At 55.9% G+C, this 16,030-nt stretch overlaps 1 protein-coding gene across 20 annotated transcripts in view; it reads left to right on the forward strand.

Annotated features, from left to right (window-relative positions):
• The window catches only part of AGAP1 (ArfGAP with GTPase domain, ankyrin repeat and PH domain 1), a 553,911-nt gene that overhangs the window by 190,302 nt on the left and 347,579 nt on the right, over positions 1-16,030 (forward strand). For 14 of the 20 annotated variants that reach the window (XR_006713257.1, XM_045481824.1, XM_045481827.1 and 11 more), the window contains exons 3-4: positions 4,966-5,053; positions 5,758-5,769. The exons of 2 other annotated variants lie outside the window; for them this stretch is intronic. Coding sequence is in view for 17 of the 18 variants with exons in the window: in XM_045481824.1 (XP_045337780.1) it covers positions 4,966-5,053; positions 5,758-5,769 (100 nt within the window). In the remaining variant the exon portion in view is untranslated. The remainder of the gene's footprint in view (positions 1-4,965; positions 5,054-5,757; positions 5,770-16,030) is intronic. 4 more of the 20 variants (XM_045481825.1, XM_045481826.1, XM_045481830.1 and 1 more) reach the window with 1 other exon arrangement.

Here is a 16,030-nt window from a genome sequence, read left to right on the forward strand (position 1 = left end):
CGTTGGGCCCTGATGATAGAACGCGGGCAGGCAGCCCCTTCTCGTTCACTCCCAGCAGTGACGGGTGGCTTGGGCACAGCCACCTCGCGCTCAGCCTTTCCCTTCCTGTGCCCTCTGTCCCCAGTTCCGCGTTGCTTTTAGCAGCTCCTGCCTGTGTGCCAGCAACCCCCCCGGAGGCCCTTGGACGCCTTCTCCCCCTGGGCCCCAACCTCAGTGGTGCTTTGTGGGTGACCCAGGGCAGGGGCATGACCCTTCGGGTGTCTCACTCCTGAGATGAAGAGATGGAGCCATCAAGGAACATTCTGGACCTGGAACGGAGGATATGTAACTTTTGTCACCAGGAAAAACACGTTTTTAAACCGAAGAAACAAAGGATGACGCGGGAAGGCATGCTGAGATCTGTCCACACGGTCTCCGTGCCCTCCTGTCCCCTCCTACGTGCCTGTCCCTGCTGCCACCGCTGGGTGTCCTGGTCGGGGGACATCTTGTCCCCGCCGGAGCTCTGACCTTTCTCTGCAGCACCTGCCAGCGGGTTTCCTAACTGGCGGGAGACGGAAGATCTGTCGGCCCCACCCCCTTCCCGAAGCCGGGCTGCTGCCTTGAAATGGCCACCTCTTTCCGCTTCGCGTTTTGTAACCACGGTACCTGGCACGGGATTGGTCCCACCGGGCGCCTTCTGGAGACGCCCGTCGAATGAAATTTGTTGGCGGCACCGTTGCTAGGAGGTTTGGGGGAAGATGGGGCAGTTGCAGATACGCCCCCCCACTCCCGTGAAACCGCCAAGAGCGCCTGCATGGTCCACGATCAGAGCGCCAGGACGGAGCGATGCTGGGGTGGCAGTGACGCGGGCCACGCCAGGAGGCGCTTGCTCTGCGCAGGGCATGTTGTGGGGGCGTCACACGAGCCTCTCACACTCACCCGCCTGCTGCCCACGACTCGGGTACCGTGGTTACCCCTGTTTCAAGATGAGGAAACGCCCTCCGAATCCTGAGAGTCTCCCCACGAGCCGCACACAGTCAGCAGGTGGCGGACCTGGGATTTGAACGCGGTTCGCGCTTCTGCACCAGCGGGAGCCTCCTCCGTCTTGCTGCCCAGGCTGCTGGCCCCACGTGGCCACTGGGCGCTTGCAGGGTGGCCCGTGCGACTGACGAGCTGAGTTCAAACTTCTCGTTGACGTTCAGTCAACTTAAATCGAAGGAGCCGAATGAGGCCGGCGGCTCCCCTTGTGACGGTGTTGCAGTCTGTGATCCTTGAGTATCGAGCTGTCTGATTTGGGGAGTTTGGGGGGGGGTTCTGCCGGAGCCCCCATGTTCGTGCCGGCCCGTAATTGAGAATGGTCACTCCTAAAAACTGGTTTTCTGCTGGTGTTTCAGAAGCATGTAATTTCCTGGAGTGAATGCCTAGAGGTGTAGGAAGGGTTATGTTCGGAGGCAGCATGGATCCGTGCTCCTGAAGGGTGACTCTGTCGAGGCTTGCTAGAACGTGCCAGAGGTTGACTACGTCCCGTGGATGAGGAACCAGGACTCTGCCTTCATGCGGAGGAAGTTCTCTTTGTCCTGCCCTGTGTGTGGATGGACAGACCCCGGCGGGACGGCCCCGCTCCAGTCAGGGAGCCCTCCCGCCGAGCAAGCGCAGCTGCCCGTCCTCAGCAGGTCCCTTCTGTGCCGAGGAGTTCTCCGCGTCTCCAGAAAGCGCTCCTTTGTTCAGAGGCAGCCCCCCGTGCATCCACAGGGCCGCCGTTGTTCCGCGCCCTCGCACGACATCCCCCGAGACAGGTGGCCCCTTAGGTCAGCGCCTCCGGGACCCCTGACTTCTGTGTCACAGACGCAGCAATTAAATGACATAATCGCAAGCCTCAAGTGGACTCTTTGTGATATTTTGCAATAAATCTTCTGGAATCTGTCAGAGAAGAGAATCTCAGTGTTTGCTTTCTTTTCAAGCGTGGTGGTACCATGCCTCCTGTTTTCTCAAGTTGTGTTCTGCTTGGGTAATCAATGATCAGTTGCTCTTGGATCCGAACGCGGGTCACCGTCCTCGGGCGGCAGGCAGTGGGTGCTCCCTGCTCACATCTGGGAAGAAACAGGAAATACGCCCTCAACGTCTCGCCCGCAGAGGGAGCGTTAGGCACTTGTCACACCCTTCTGTGGGTTTTCTTTGGATTCCCAGCTGGGATTTTTATTGACGGCCTTGATTTTCTTTTCAACAAACTGCACTAAGTTTAGCAGGTAAGTGGTGAGGTTTAGGATGACAGAAAAATCAGTCTGAACAGAGACGGTGCTCTTTCCCTCTTGTCACTGGAGAGCGTGGAGCAGTGGCCCTGACAGTCGGGGCTCCTCCCCAGGGTGCAGGGCCCGTGGCACCGTGACGGCGTCTGTCTGCCGTCGTGTCATTTTCCGGACGCCTCACCTCTGCTCCTGAGCGGCTCCGTATGAAGCCCGTAGGCGAGGGTGAGCTCTCCTCCTTTTATCCAGAAGCGGTCGTGGAACCCGGAGGAGCTTCACCGCCTAAAAAGCGTTTTCGTCCCTTTTTATTTCCTCCTCACAGCCGGCTGTTTGTTTCTGCCAGTGGTTCAAATTAACACAAGGCCCGTGGGGTGCCAGTAGAAGGTCTCCGGGGTGGCCTTCCCCCCGCCACCCCCAAGACTCATTGACTTTTCTCCTGAAGGGGAAGCTCATTCTCTGCAGAGCACTGTTGTGTGAGGAGGAAGGAATGTGCCACACGCAGGAGGCACAGACCGAGCGGTGTTTGATTTTGAGCATTTTCCTCCTCGGGAAAGAGAAAGTCTAATCTTAATTAAAAATTTAATTTTGCGGCACGCTGGTTTGGGTTTTCTCAGCATGAGCTGACAAACAGCAGGTGCCCTTGAGCAAAAGAATAATTAATAGGTAGAGATTCTCAGCTTATAGAGGCCCCAGGTAAAAAGAAGACAGGAGTCCCCTCGGAAAGGGAAACATCTCTATTTCGGGTCTGCCCATGTCACCTGGCTTTGTGCCCCGGTAACAAAGCATCTCTGTTTGTCCTGGTGCTGGAGCCACTCACTCGTTTGCTCATTTACGCAGCGGGTGCCGTTGGGAGACTCCCGGGCCGGGTGTAGCACTGGGACCCAGGGGACAGAGACCCAGACCCTGCCCTTCGGAAATTGTCAGCATCTCCGACAGACCCGCATAGTGATGCTGGTAACACAGAGGTCACGAGACGGCATTGTGAGGAGGGCACTAAGGGGGCTTTGAGGAGAGGTTCCCGGTTGAGGCTGTGCTTTAGGAAGGCTTCTCGGAGGAGGTGACCTCTGAGCCGCTTGCTGAGCAGTGAGCAGGAGTAGTATTTCAGGAAGTGATTGATGAGGAAAGGTCCAGGTGTCTGGAGACAGATAGCAAGTCCTGTCAGGGTGAGGCAGTTTCCAGGAGTCTCTCTGCTATTCCTGGGGTGAAGGGGGGAGCCTGTAGACAGACCAGCTAGCGTCTGCCCCGGTGACCCAGTGTGACTGGGAAAGTGCTTAGGAGCACCAGGGCTCCACGGGAATCTGGGATGGTTTCCACGTTTCCGGTTTGAGAAGCCTGGCGAGGTGTGGCCATAGAGGGTGACGAGCAAACCGGGGCGAGAACGCGCGATCTGGACGTGCTGGGGTTCGAGCGCCAGCTTGGGTGGCGTGGGGTGCATGTGGACGACTGGTGGGGGGGCTGGAGAACGAGATTTGGGAAGAGCAGGTTGGTCCGGGAGGGCGGGACGTGGCCAGGCGCACCGGGGCCCGAGAGTCGAGACTCTGGAAGAAACCAGGAGACCTGGAGAGCGCTCACGTGGGCCTAGCAGGAATTCCAGGAGGACGCTCGGGCAGGAAGTTTGGAGAAAGCGCGTCTGGTCTGTGGCTTCCGGTGATGGGCTGGGTCAGGAGCAAGAGGGAGGCTAGCGCTTTTAGGAATGAGGTCATCTCTGACCTCAGGGCCAGCGTCCCTGTGGCTCTTGGATCAGCACTTGACATTGTGAGGGTCGAGGGCGGGACCAGGAGGGCGGGAGCGTAGCTGTGAGCCTGGCCCTGGTGGGAAAGGGGAGGCAGGCTCCTAGGAGGCCACCTGCGTGTCCGGAGGCAGGGCTCTGGTTTAGTGTTTCTGAAAGAATTGATTTGGGCGTGCTTAAACGCAGAGAGGAGAGATCTGGTGGGGAAGGTACAGTACAGGAGGGGGGTCGCTGATGGGCTGCTTGCAGAGAAGGCAGAGGGCGTGAGGTCCCCAGCACAGGCAAAGGGAGGCCTTCCCGAGGGGCCGGCTGCCCTCAAGTCCCTGTGTCTTTGCTGTGCTAACAGGGAGCTTTTCCTGAAGAAGGTATCATGCGGGCCACACTGCCTGCCGGGTTCCTGGTGTTTTACTCCATTTCAGCCTGCTGCCTTGCCAGAGCAGTGGCCCTCCTGACTCTCGATGGGCATTTTTAACCCAGTCCGGACCCCTCTGCTGCCTTGACCGTGGGCCGAGCCCCTGCGGCCCCTCCCCCACACCGTCCTCTCTCGATGTTTCTCAGCTGGCCTGGCTCCAGAACCACCCCCCCGAGTCTGGTGGAATGTACCAGAATACCCTTCTCACTCCCATTTTACTCTGTCCTGGACCGCGCCCCGTTCAACACAGCAAACCCCGCCCGGGATGGTGAGGGTGCGCAGTCCGCGTCGATGGGCCGACTCAGCCTACGCTCTCCCGATAGACCCGCGGCACACGGTGTCGGAAGAAGGCCGCTGTCTGTGGGTTCACACGGCGTTGACGCCCTCTGAGCCGGCAAGGCCGATGAGAGCAGGAGGTGCAAACGGAGGGCACGGGAATCTCTTCCACTTGCGGAGGAGAATTTAATGAGCCGGGTTCGGGCCCTCCAGCCGCTGCTTGCCTATGGTCACGCTCAGACTTACGTTTTCCCCTCCCCCTGTTTGCAGATCGACGAGCAGAGTGATGTAATGATACTGAATGGTCGTTCGATTCTTTGTTTCAGGGAATCGTGGGTAACCTGGCCAGCGGAAAGTCGGCCCTGGTGCACCGGTATCTGACCGGCACTTACGTCCAGGAGGAGTCTCCCGAAGGTACGCTGGGTGGCAGGTCACGTCAAGCTCAGGAGCGTTTAGCTTACGAAAGTTTTCTGTAGCGTATTCTAAACCGTTACTATGATGCATCACACGTTTTGAGAAAGAATAAAACACCAGGCAGTGAAAGTCCTTAGGTATGTTGTTTCTTTTGTAGTATTTTTAGCTAACTGTGATGATATTCTCTTTGGCATTTGGAGCCGTAGAGTAGAGCCTTGAAATGCTGTTGCATTTATTTCTTATCTAGCAGTCCTGGCGTTTCAAATGTTAATCCAGGGTCACCCCTTTAAACGTGACTCGGACATTTGTCTGTTCCGGATACTAAGTTTGTACATAATCTGCACGTACTGTTACCTAGTGGTAGATAGGAGCCTCTCAGGTTACCACCACCGTATGTTTGAGTATGTTTCCCCCATATATTGTATTCTGAACATTTAAGAATCATTTTGCATGAGAGTAAGAGATTTCTTTTGCCATTAGGCTTTTGCTTCTTCAGTTAACATGTTCACGTTTTATTTTTTGCTTTAAGTAGAGTTAAGGCAGTGACAGGAAGCCACGTAATCCCTATGTTCTTGAATCCACGTAGAGTTCACAGGAAGTTTTCTGAGTTATATTTTCTCTCCGTGTAACCTTTTAAAATCCAACTCTGAGACACTGAATTTCTGGTTCCTTCTTTTTCTTACTGGCTGTTCCATTCTTTGCAGATATGGACGCAGGTAACTATACATTTTCTTCATGGCAGAACTTGTCTTGTTGGAAGAGAGAGGAGAGACACAACTTCGCACTGTAGTGTTCCCTTGCCTCCTCGTTCTGTGTATCATCCGATTTTGTTTCATTTCATCCTTTTATTTCAGTTAAACATTTCACCCTGTTTTGTCCCTTAGATGTCTTCTTAGCAGTAGTCCTGAGTAGCTTCCCATGTTTCCTGTAACACCTGTTCTAGCATTTAACTCTTGTCCTGGATCCCGTGTAACCATTCAGAAGAGTCTGGAAGGCTGGTGTTCTGGGGCCCTTCAGGGCTCTGCCGTCACTGTGCAGAATTTTGCAACCCTGTCATCACGGCCTCGTGGTGGTCACCTCAGGGAAAGGCCCGCTTTTCCGTTACCCGTGTGGAGAGGGGGGGTTTAGGGAGATGGGTCGTGGAGGCTCCTGGGCGGGGATCGAAGGGAAGCAGCGTGTCTATCCGATGGAAAACGTATATACCTGCTAGAAAATGGCATGGTTTGGAGACAGGGGTTCGGGGGGGTGGGGGGGCGGTGCAGGGAGGAGAGAAGGTTCCAGGTCTTTCTGACGTCTTTCCTGGGACCTGTGCCTGAGCCATGCTGGTGTTGGATTTGTTCCTTGGTATCTGAGTGTGGAATGTAGCCATGGTCGTTTTGATTCCACCTGGAGAGTCAGAGCATTTTTCTCGGGCTTTCTACTCACTCGTCGGGGTTAGGCGTTGTATAGGTCGGTGACCCCAGATGCTGAGGGACTGGCTGACCTGACCTCAGATGATCCCCTCCTCCAGTAAATCCACTCGCGCTCTCCTCAGATGCTCTGATTTCCACCAGGGGCCCCCGGTGACATGGTGTGGGCCCCTGGTTTTGCTGCCAGTGCTCTGGCGTTGGGTTCGGTGTCCTATGTGGTTAGTGCGGGAGTCCCTGAGCCGTGGACGCCGTTCTCGTCCCCACACGGTGCTGTTTTGTCATTATTGTAGCTTCTGCTGTTTTCCCACTTGCTATTTTCGGTCTGTTCCATCACATTTGGGCCTGTGGTTTCTTTGCCGGGGGCCCTTATATTTTGATGAGCATGAAGGCATTTTTCTTGAACGTTCATACTTCAAAAGTAAAATCTGTACCCAGTGGGGTGACTTAAACCGTGGTCTCTAATGAACCCACTTCCTTGACACCTTTTACTCTACTAAAATTTCATGGCATCGCATACACTTATAAAAGTACGTTATTTTAAAGGAGAGCATGTGACTACACCAAAGGCCGTCCCTGTCCTCGTCGGCAAAGTCTCATCCCCCCTCCCCTCCTCCAGTGGCGCCTGTGCCCAGGGCCCCCCGGACCAGGGGAAGGACTGTCAGTGGTCTTTTCTCAAGGGCTCAGCCCACCTGTCTTCTCACGTGACCCCAGGTCATGGGTGGGGCTGCCAGGTGGCCCCAGTGGACCTGCGTCAGGGCCTCTGGCTGCAGAAAGAACTGGGGCAGGTGACCCCGTGTGCCTGGAAACCCCATAAGCCCCAGTGAATCTTTGTTTCCCAGGAGCTGTCTGCATGTGCCTTCGTGGAACCAGGCCTGTGGCCATGTCCTTGCCTGTCATGCAGGGGGACCAGGGAGCCACCCCCCACTTCCTGTCCACTTGCCTGGGCCTCTCGTGCAGGGGGACCAGGGAGCCGCCCCCCACTTCCTGTCCACTTGTCTGGGCGAGTTTCGGAGCTGCAGGAGAATCCGGTTGTTTCTGAAAGGACACGAACAAGGAAAGCCTGGGTCTCTCGCCGTCTGGCCACACTGAAGTTCTTTGTCACCACCAGGGAGTCTGTACCTGGAAAGTAATCATAGTTCTTGTCGAATGTGTTAACATCGACCGAGTGCCTGTGCCCTCCTCAGTGAGAAGCTTTACGTTCAGAACGTTCTGGAGTCGGGACATACCAGAGTCGTTGCCCAGGTTTACGGAGCAGGTTGGAGCACGTCCGAGCAACGGAATCCCGTCCCATGAGTGTGGACGGCAGGTGAAGCCGATTAGAGCTCAGCCCCACCTGCCACAGCTCACAGAGGCCAGAGGTCAGGTTCGAGGGCAGCTAGCTGCTGACGGGCATCTCCATCGCCACGCTGGGTGCGGTGCCCTTCGGGTGAGCTGCAAGGCCTGTCCACTGCTTCTGGCTTGTCCTCCTTTTCCTCTGGCAGCTGCCGGGGGACCAGCTGCCTCTGGCTGCACGCGGGCAGTGACTTCAGGCACGAGGATTGTTGCTGCCGGGACTGTGAGGTCTGCTTGCGCACCTGGCGCCCTCCTGGAGCTCTCCTGTTCCCACCTGGTTGTCCCTTGATTTAATTAGTGTGCAGTGTCCTTTAGTGTCACTCTGACCCGTCACAGGATCTGTAGGTTGCTGGCTGTGTGAGGTGGCGAAGGCCTGCTGTTTTCAGACGAGTCCTCTCTCCGTAGAAAACTGTGGCATGGGATGACCCCAGACGTTTGCCGGAACGTACTTTGCATCAGACTGGTCGTAGCTGGGTTTCCGAGGATAACAGCTGTTGTGTTTTAGTCGTGTGATTCCTTCTCGCTGGTGTTTTATCCTCGTAGCAGAGAGAGTTGAGTAACACGATTTCGGTAATTTTAAAGATGCAGTTTAAATGAGGGACGGATTTAAATATTTTGTGTATTTTTTTTAATTAGTAAATTAGCAATGCAAAAGTGGGCACCTCAGCAGGGAGCCAGTGATTCCATCAGAGGAATCCAAGGAGTAAAATTTGGTGCAGGCGGATATCCATTCAGCCGTGCGTGCGCATGTGTGTGCGTGTGTGTCTGAGTCCTAAGGCCTCCCTGACAAATGACTACAAACCAAGTGGCTTAAATCAGCAGAACTTCACTGTCACGGCTGTGCAGACCAGAAGCCTGAGATGAAGGTGTTGATGAGGTTGGTTCTTTCTGGAAGGCTCTGAGCGGGAGTCTCTTCTGTGCCTGGCTGCTGACAACCTTCGGCTCCTCGGCTCGTAGACCCATCACTGCAATCTCTGTCCCTTTCATGCGACGACATTCTTCCGGTGTCCTTGTCTCCGTGTCCAGATTTCCCTCTTTTCGTGGGAACGGCAGTCACTGGGTGTAGGGTCCCCCTCACCCCCCCGTTCTCTAGTCTGACCTCATTTTCATCACATCTGCCAAGACCCTCTTTCCAGATGAGGCCACGTCACAGGTGTCGGGGGCCAGGACTCGAATATCTCTCTTGGGGGCTGGACTCCAACCCACGAATGACCCTCCGTGTTTTGCGCACACGGTGTGTAAGAGAAGCTGCAGTCAGTGCCGTGAAGTTGCCCTGTTCCCTCCCGGGGCAGGAGGAGCGAGGGGCGACTCCCGCTCTTCCCGGAGCCTCACGGACACGAGATGAGCGTGTGTGTGTGACCTTCACACCTCTGATGGGAATTTCACGGCTGCCGTTCCCCTGCGACAGAGACAAGATGAAAATGACCCCTTTGCTCTCAGCGCCCTATTAATGGCTGCGAATTAGAATTGTGAATGATGTTTTGGGCATGGAATTAGAGTCTCCACCTCGTGTAGGTGCTTAATATTCACGGTGCACCCCTCCTTCCCCACCGCAGACCTCCGTGACCGCCACTCGGCGTTTAACTCTCTCCCCTCAAAACTGAGAAAAGGAAAAGAGGAGAGGAAACCAGGCTGTCCAGGGTTAGTGGGAATTTGATGGACACTGGGGACCTGCCCCGAGCCACTTGACCCCGGGCGGGCTGGAAGACTGTGGGTTGTGGCGTCCCGGAGACACTTGGAGCTTTGGAACGGAGTCGTTCCCCTGAGACCCTGTCTCCGTGACATCCCTATGTTCTTCTCCCTCATGCCGTGGGCCCTGCCGAGCTGTGCGGATGGCTCGTGCAGAAGCATCTGGAGCCCGGGGACCTCACATCCAGAGCTGCCTTTGTGTTCGTGGGGTAGGGGACGGGCCCAGAGCTAAAATGAGACTCAGCTGTCCAGTGGATTGAGTGGGAGATGATAAGGTTGGTGGAGACAGGCTTAAGAATGTCCGTGGACCCTCCTTCCTGGGATAATAAGATTAACTGCTCTTCGATAATTTTTCAAGGAAGTACCAGAACTAAACAGGGCAGAAGGTGCCAGGGTGTCCGTCCCTAGTTGTGGGTGTCACGTGCAGCTGGACAGTTCTCTGGTCACTGCCCCCTGCAGCAAGGCCTTGCTGGTGGTAAGGTCCCCTCGAGCTGGCCGTCCCTCCCCCGTTCCTGCCCGCAGGACTCTGCCCGCGTCGGTCTCTGGGCAGCAGATAGGTTCTCAGGAGCACGTGTATCCGAAATAGTTTTTTAATGAATGTTTACTTAGTTGCTTAGAAACAAACCATGTGGTAAACACTTAGCCATATTTTCTGGGACACATGAAATGCGTTTAGGCCGTCTGCCCCCAAAATCCTTTCCAAATCAAATAAACGTGAAAAAAAAATTTTTTTTGTCCGCTACCACTGCTCAACAGATGTTAGGGCTTATTTCTAAACACGTCCTTTTGTGCTGTTTAACGTTCCAATGAAAAAATCTGTAAACTCTAATAAAAGTTGAGTTGTTTTGAAGCCCAGCCATTTAAATGTTTTCAACATAATTTTACCATGTTACTCGTAACCAAGTGATTATGTGTACATGATAATTTTTTAACGAGGATTATCTGTAAACCTTAAGATGACGAGCAGCCTGCCAGTAGGTTGGTTTAATAGATCAAGCAGAGGTCCGGTCTTTCACATTCCCTAACTATTTCAAAGCAGCCTCTGACCGTGGAAGCTTCACCGAGCTCTCCTTCCTTCCGTCCATAGAACAGTCCGTTAACTCTGTCCTCTCCCAGCTAGGCCTTAGGGAGGCTTAGGTGATGTTGTCCAGAGTAGGTGAAGGCTACTAAAATTCTTAGTAGAGCCACCAAGAAACAATAAAAGAGGGGCATATTCTCTATGGAAGAGAAAGCTGTGAAGTAAGAATAAGGAGGGGGTGCCTGGCGGGCTCAGTCGGTTGAGCGTCCTGCTTCGGCTCAGGTCGTGATCTCGCGGTTCTTGGGTTCGAGCCCCGTGTCGGGCTCTGTGCTGATGGCTCGGAAACAAGAAACTGCGGGGCTACTGAGAGTCGCTACCTTCTAGATGGAGAGCAGAAGAGCCTCCTGGGTAAACAGCTATACTTCACGGCAGCGACCGCTGCGTGGCTGGGTGAGTCTCTGAGCACCCAGAAGGGGCGTGCCAGCTTGTGCCACGGGACTCGGAGCCCCCACGCGGTCCGGTGCATGCTGTCCGCACAGCCTCTGCCTTCCTGAGACCCCTCTTGACGTCACACGTTGTCGTCACACGTTGTCGTCACCACACCGTTTCCTTACTAGCAAAGAGGAGAGGAGGACTCGTTTCAATGTTGCAATTATGATTTTTTCCCACGGAGAAGTTAGCACCAAAGGTGTTTTTTTAGGGCTTTAAACGCGTGACCTTTGCACTGCAAAGGAGAAAACAGTCACTGCGTCTGTCAAAGCTGAACCCCCGTCCCCCCCTCCCCCCCACCACCCTGCCACTTGGGTGCCCTCGCCCTCGACCTTTGCCACATCTGTCCCCGTCTTGGGCCCAGATTCTCGTCATCTTGGCAATTGACGCCCATCCCAGGGAATCCGAATGGCAGTGGGACCGTCTGCCACTGGCCCGGGTGGCGCCTCATGGGGTCCGTGTGTGTTGTATTAGCCTAGACCCTCGAGCGGAAGGGACGGACTAGATGAGCAAGTTCAGTGCGCCTAAGTAGAGCAGAGATTGATTTACTTGAGGACCGGGAGCAGCGGAGGCCATGGGTTTAGCTCTGGAAGGTCCCTGCTGATCCACGTAAGCTCGTGAGGAACCACCTCTCCCACTTCTTGCCCCCGTGGGCTTCGTGCTCAGCTTGGTGGCAGGCAGTTCGTGGGTGGCCTCGTGACCCCGTGATCCTTAGTGTTCACAGCAGATGGGGGAGGGTTGATTGTTTCTCTCCGTGGCTGCAGCAGCCGGTCAGACGCGGCCCCCGCTGCCTTGCCGGAGCCCCGTGCTTCTCCTGTGTTGTAACCACTGGGGGGCTCGTAGCTCTTCTCCCCCGACTCACGGGTCGGGCGTCTCTGTTTGCACTGTGACAACCAGGTGCCCTGGAAATGCCGCGGGCACGGTTGAACTCACCCCAGCGCTGCCCCCGGCGGATCTCTCCCTGTGACTCCTGCAGTGTCGCTTTGGCTGCGGACCTGGGGCTTTTCGGGCATTGCTTTTCCTTCTTGGTTTTCAGGGGCACAGAGCTTTGGAATGTTAGGCATTTGTTTGGATCCTAAGGTAGCAAGCAGCTCTCAGAAGCGATTTCCTGCACCCCCCTCCGCACTGTCCTCTTAACTCACCACCTCTCCTTCCCCCTCGCTCTGTTTCATGGGTCCTGGGAAATGGGAGAGATCACGTACCTGTAACCATTCCTCGGCTAGGGCGATCTGACTATCGGGGCGGAGAGGTTTTCTGTGGAAGGCAGTGCAGAAAGGGAGAGATCCCGGGCCGAGGCCAGCCTTGGGGCGAACAGAGAAGAGGGTGAGGGACACACCGTGCCCGGGGCAGAGAGGAGGGTGCAGGAGAGGGAGGCGGGGGTTGGGAGAAGCTCCCTGCGTGGTCGTGGGTCAGGGTGGAGAGGAGGCTGGGAGTGAACTTGAAAGTACGGAGCTGACCTTTCAGTCGTGGCCGATTAGAGGTGGAGCTGTCGGCGTTGTCGGCAGAAAACGTTGCATCCCGTGAGACCGCACTCGCTTGACCTCACGGCTCTGAGCGCGAGCTCCCCTCTGGGGTCGTGGCCAGCTCCAGGGGCAGGACTCGGCGAGAGGGAGGTAGAACTCAGCAGCCGTGAAATAGGCCAGGTGCCAGGAAGAATCCCTAGGGGAGTCTGTGGTATCCTGAAAGTGCCCTTGAACTCGCTTCTGGGTCCTGTGCTCCTGCAGGAGTCAGGTGTCTCCGGCCTGAGGGCAGGGCATCCGCAGGAACCGGCCGTGCACTCTGGGAAGGACCGGGGCCGGTCGTGTGTTTGTACACGCGTGCACACGTGCACAGCTACCAGTGGCTAAAGATCACAATTTTGTATGGTTCACGTGAGTTCGCAGACGACCGACCCAGGCCAGAAGTGAAAACCAGATTCTACTTCAGCGTCGTGTTTTATCCATCCCGGCCGGCTTCCTGGAGGTGGTGTGTTGGGAGACTCTGAGGCAGGACCTAGTTCAGGGAGAGTACGAAGCGTGATGAGGAGGTGATGCCTGTCCTGGGTCTGGAAGCTGCTTGTGTTCTGTTCCCGTGGCCCCGGGGAGCACCGGGTGCGGCCGGCACTCGGTATCCTTTTCTGAGCCCCGCCCCCCCATTTTCCTTAAAAGTGTTTTGCTTATTTTAAGCCATAACGTCACAAACAAAAGAAGAAAACAGCTCTTGCTCTTTGAGGGCCACTTGAGTCTGTTGAAGGTGTGGAGAGTGTGGAACCCCTGGGCTTGCGGACAGACCGTCTCTCTTCGTACTGCAGGACGAGGGGAGCGGGTCCGGGCTGCACCGAGCAGGGGGTCAGCGCCCGGCCCAGCATGGGGGGGGGGCCTGTCAGAGCGCGGCGCGGTGGGGGGGGGGGTCCCTGCATCGCCTGGCAGTGGGTCAGGGCAGTTGCTCTGTGAGTCTGGGGGCCCTCGTGAGAAATGGCTGGTGTAGGAGCCTTCTGGAGGCAGTCGGGGAGGCCGCACCCCAGGCTCCTGATGGGCCATTGCTGGAGCCTGGCTTTGGAGCGGGGTGTGGGGACAAGCTCTGGAGATTGGAGCTGACGGACGGACGGATGGATGGAAGGAGCTGCGGGCACCATATGTCCAGGCCCCCCATGGCCCCGTCAGGGGTGCTGGCCGCTCGTGGTTCGTCCGGGGCCTTGCGCCCTGGCACGCTCTCCGGCCTGGGCCGGCGCCCGACTGTGCCCCAGTGGCCGCTGCAAGCTAATCTCGTTCCGGGATGTTCCAGACGCAGCTTCCTGGGCCTTGCAAGGTCAGCTTCGGCCTCAGAGGCAGTGACACACAGGGACCCCCCCCCCCTCCCCAATCAGTGAGGGCGCCCGGGGCAGTCCTATCTCCTGCCAGACCTTGGTGCAGCCCCACCCGCGCTCCGTGCTGGCCACCTCAGGTGTTCTTGGGGACGAAAACCTCCCTCTATCAAGGATGGAAACAGGCCTGGACGCAGAACCTCCTGGACGCCTTCCATTTAAGTAAATACACTGTTTCCATGGGACTGTAACAGTTCCAGAGAGAAGCTGGAAAACGGCCGTCTGAATCATAACGTGGACAATGTGCAGGCGTCGGCATCAGCATCAGAAATGGCGGAGGTGAGACGGACTCTCCAGCAGGGCTCCCTCACCCCTGCTCGGGCTGTGACGCCCATGAGCTGAAAGACTTGTTGCTTTTTTATAGCTTTGTAGAAATAAGCCAATAAACACCCAACAGGAAAGAAAACGGCCCACGGCGCCTGATAACGCTTATTACCTGGCCCTTTGCAGAGACAGTTTGCTGACCCCTCACTCTGCAGAGCATAGAAGTGACGTCAGTTCGTTGAAACATATAGGATTTCTTGGTTTCTCCGTAGGGTCCCATCTAACAGCAGCCTTTTTTAATTTCTTGAAGCAGATACCTGACTGATGATCAAAGAACGGTGAGGGAGCATTGCTTAAAGATACTACTTTTACGTATTCGGTTCTAGGATCGCGTATTTTAAAATAGAGTTTACGTGACGACAGCTTATGTCTTTAACGGGAGGTTATTTTCACACGGGTAACACTAGCTGAGATCAAGGAGTCTGAGGGACTGAGAGGCCATCAGCCAGCACGCCGGGAGCTGTGTTCCCCCTCTCGCTGTCGCTCACGTCCTGACCCTCCAGCCCTCGACACGCACGTCAGGCCCCGGGGATGTCGCCGGTCCAGGAAGCCTTGTTTAAATATTCCGGGCGGGGAGTTTGTGCCCAAATCTGCAGTGCTGTCTGTACCTTTACGTTTTCTCAATGCTTAAAATAAATGTGCAAAATATTAAAAATAAAGCAACCACCAGTATATTTTACCCCAAAGAAACAAACATGCAAGACTAAATATACTTTGTTAGGTGTCACCACACAAGCTATTTCGGGGGCAGCAGTGGATGCTGGAATGTTCAGGCATGACCACAGCGGTGGGTACTGGAACATTTGTAATAAACAGTTTACTGATTTGCTCATAAGTCAGCAGGGCCCGTCATTATGTGACTGCTCTCTCTAGACGGCAGATTCGGGACCGGGCTCCCCAGCCCCGGCCCCATCCGCTCTGGGTTCTGGGGGCAGGCTCTGCACCTGCTCATGGTGCCCATCCCCCTCCCCCGCCCATCCCCCACCAAGCCTGGCCCTTCTTCCCCGCTTCCTGTCCTGCCCGCTGTCCTTGACAGTAAGTCCGTGAGGGCACAGGTTCTGTCTTGTTCCCTCGCTCCCCGGCACCAGCGCTGTGCGTGGCCCCCGGTAGGGCTTGCTCAGTGCTAGTGGTGGTTCAGACCAGGGTTCGGTCCACCCGGTGCCAGGAGGAAACGCAGAATTGGCCAGGAAGCAAGTCCCAAGTGGAGCTGAAGGAAAGGATCACACATGGCGACACCTGCGACTCGCCTGCTGCTATGAGAACCAGAGTGTCATCGGAGTGCAAATCAGATGCGCTCTGTCCCTTTGTTCCCTTATCACTTGCTCACGTGGAAGCCTGGCCTGAGATTAGAAACACAACCTTATGCTTAGGTGAGAGTCTCTTCTGTTGGGAGAGACTTGGAGCATCTTCTCTGTCGCGCATTTGGAGAAACGCTGTAGAGGACTTGCTGTCTCGTGAGCTGTTTCGACTTTTGTTCTCCCGGGTCTTCTCGAACACGTGGAGTTAGGACCACGTACGGGGCAAGTCTTGGTTCTCCTGTGCGAACCGGAGCACCGTCTGCGGCCGTCTGGTTGCCGCTGCCTTGGTGCCCTCTGGTTTCACCGAGTTGGCAGGGTGAGCCCCTCTGAGTGTGAGTTTGCCTTTGGAAATCACAGAGCTGTCATTGTGACGTAGCGGTTTCTAGCTGCTATGTGCGAGGCCCCCGTGACGTTTGAGGACGCTGACGGGCAGCTGGCGTGACCTAGCTGGTACCCCCTCCCCATGGCCGCAGGGGCTGCCATTACCTGAGTTTTCACAGGAACCACTCAAGGTGGGGGCCCGGGGTTGGCCTCGGTGGCGGCTGTGCGTCTGTTCCCCTTTGTTGCCGGAAGCAC

Source organism: Leopardus geoffroyi, chromosome C1, assembly GCF_018350155.1.
Source record: "Leopardus geoffroyi isolate Oge1 chromosome C1, O.geoffroyi_Oge1_pat1.0, whole genome shotgun sequence".
Classification (NCBI taxonomy): Eukaryota; Metazoa; Chordata; class Mammalia; order Carnivora; family Felidae; genus Leopardus; species Leopardus geoffroyi.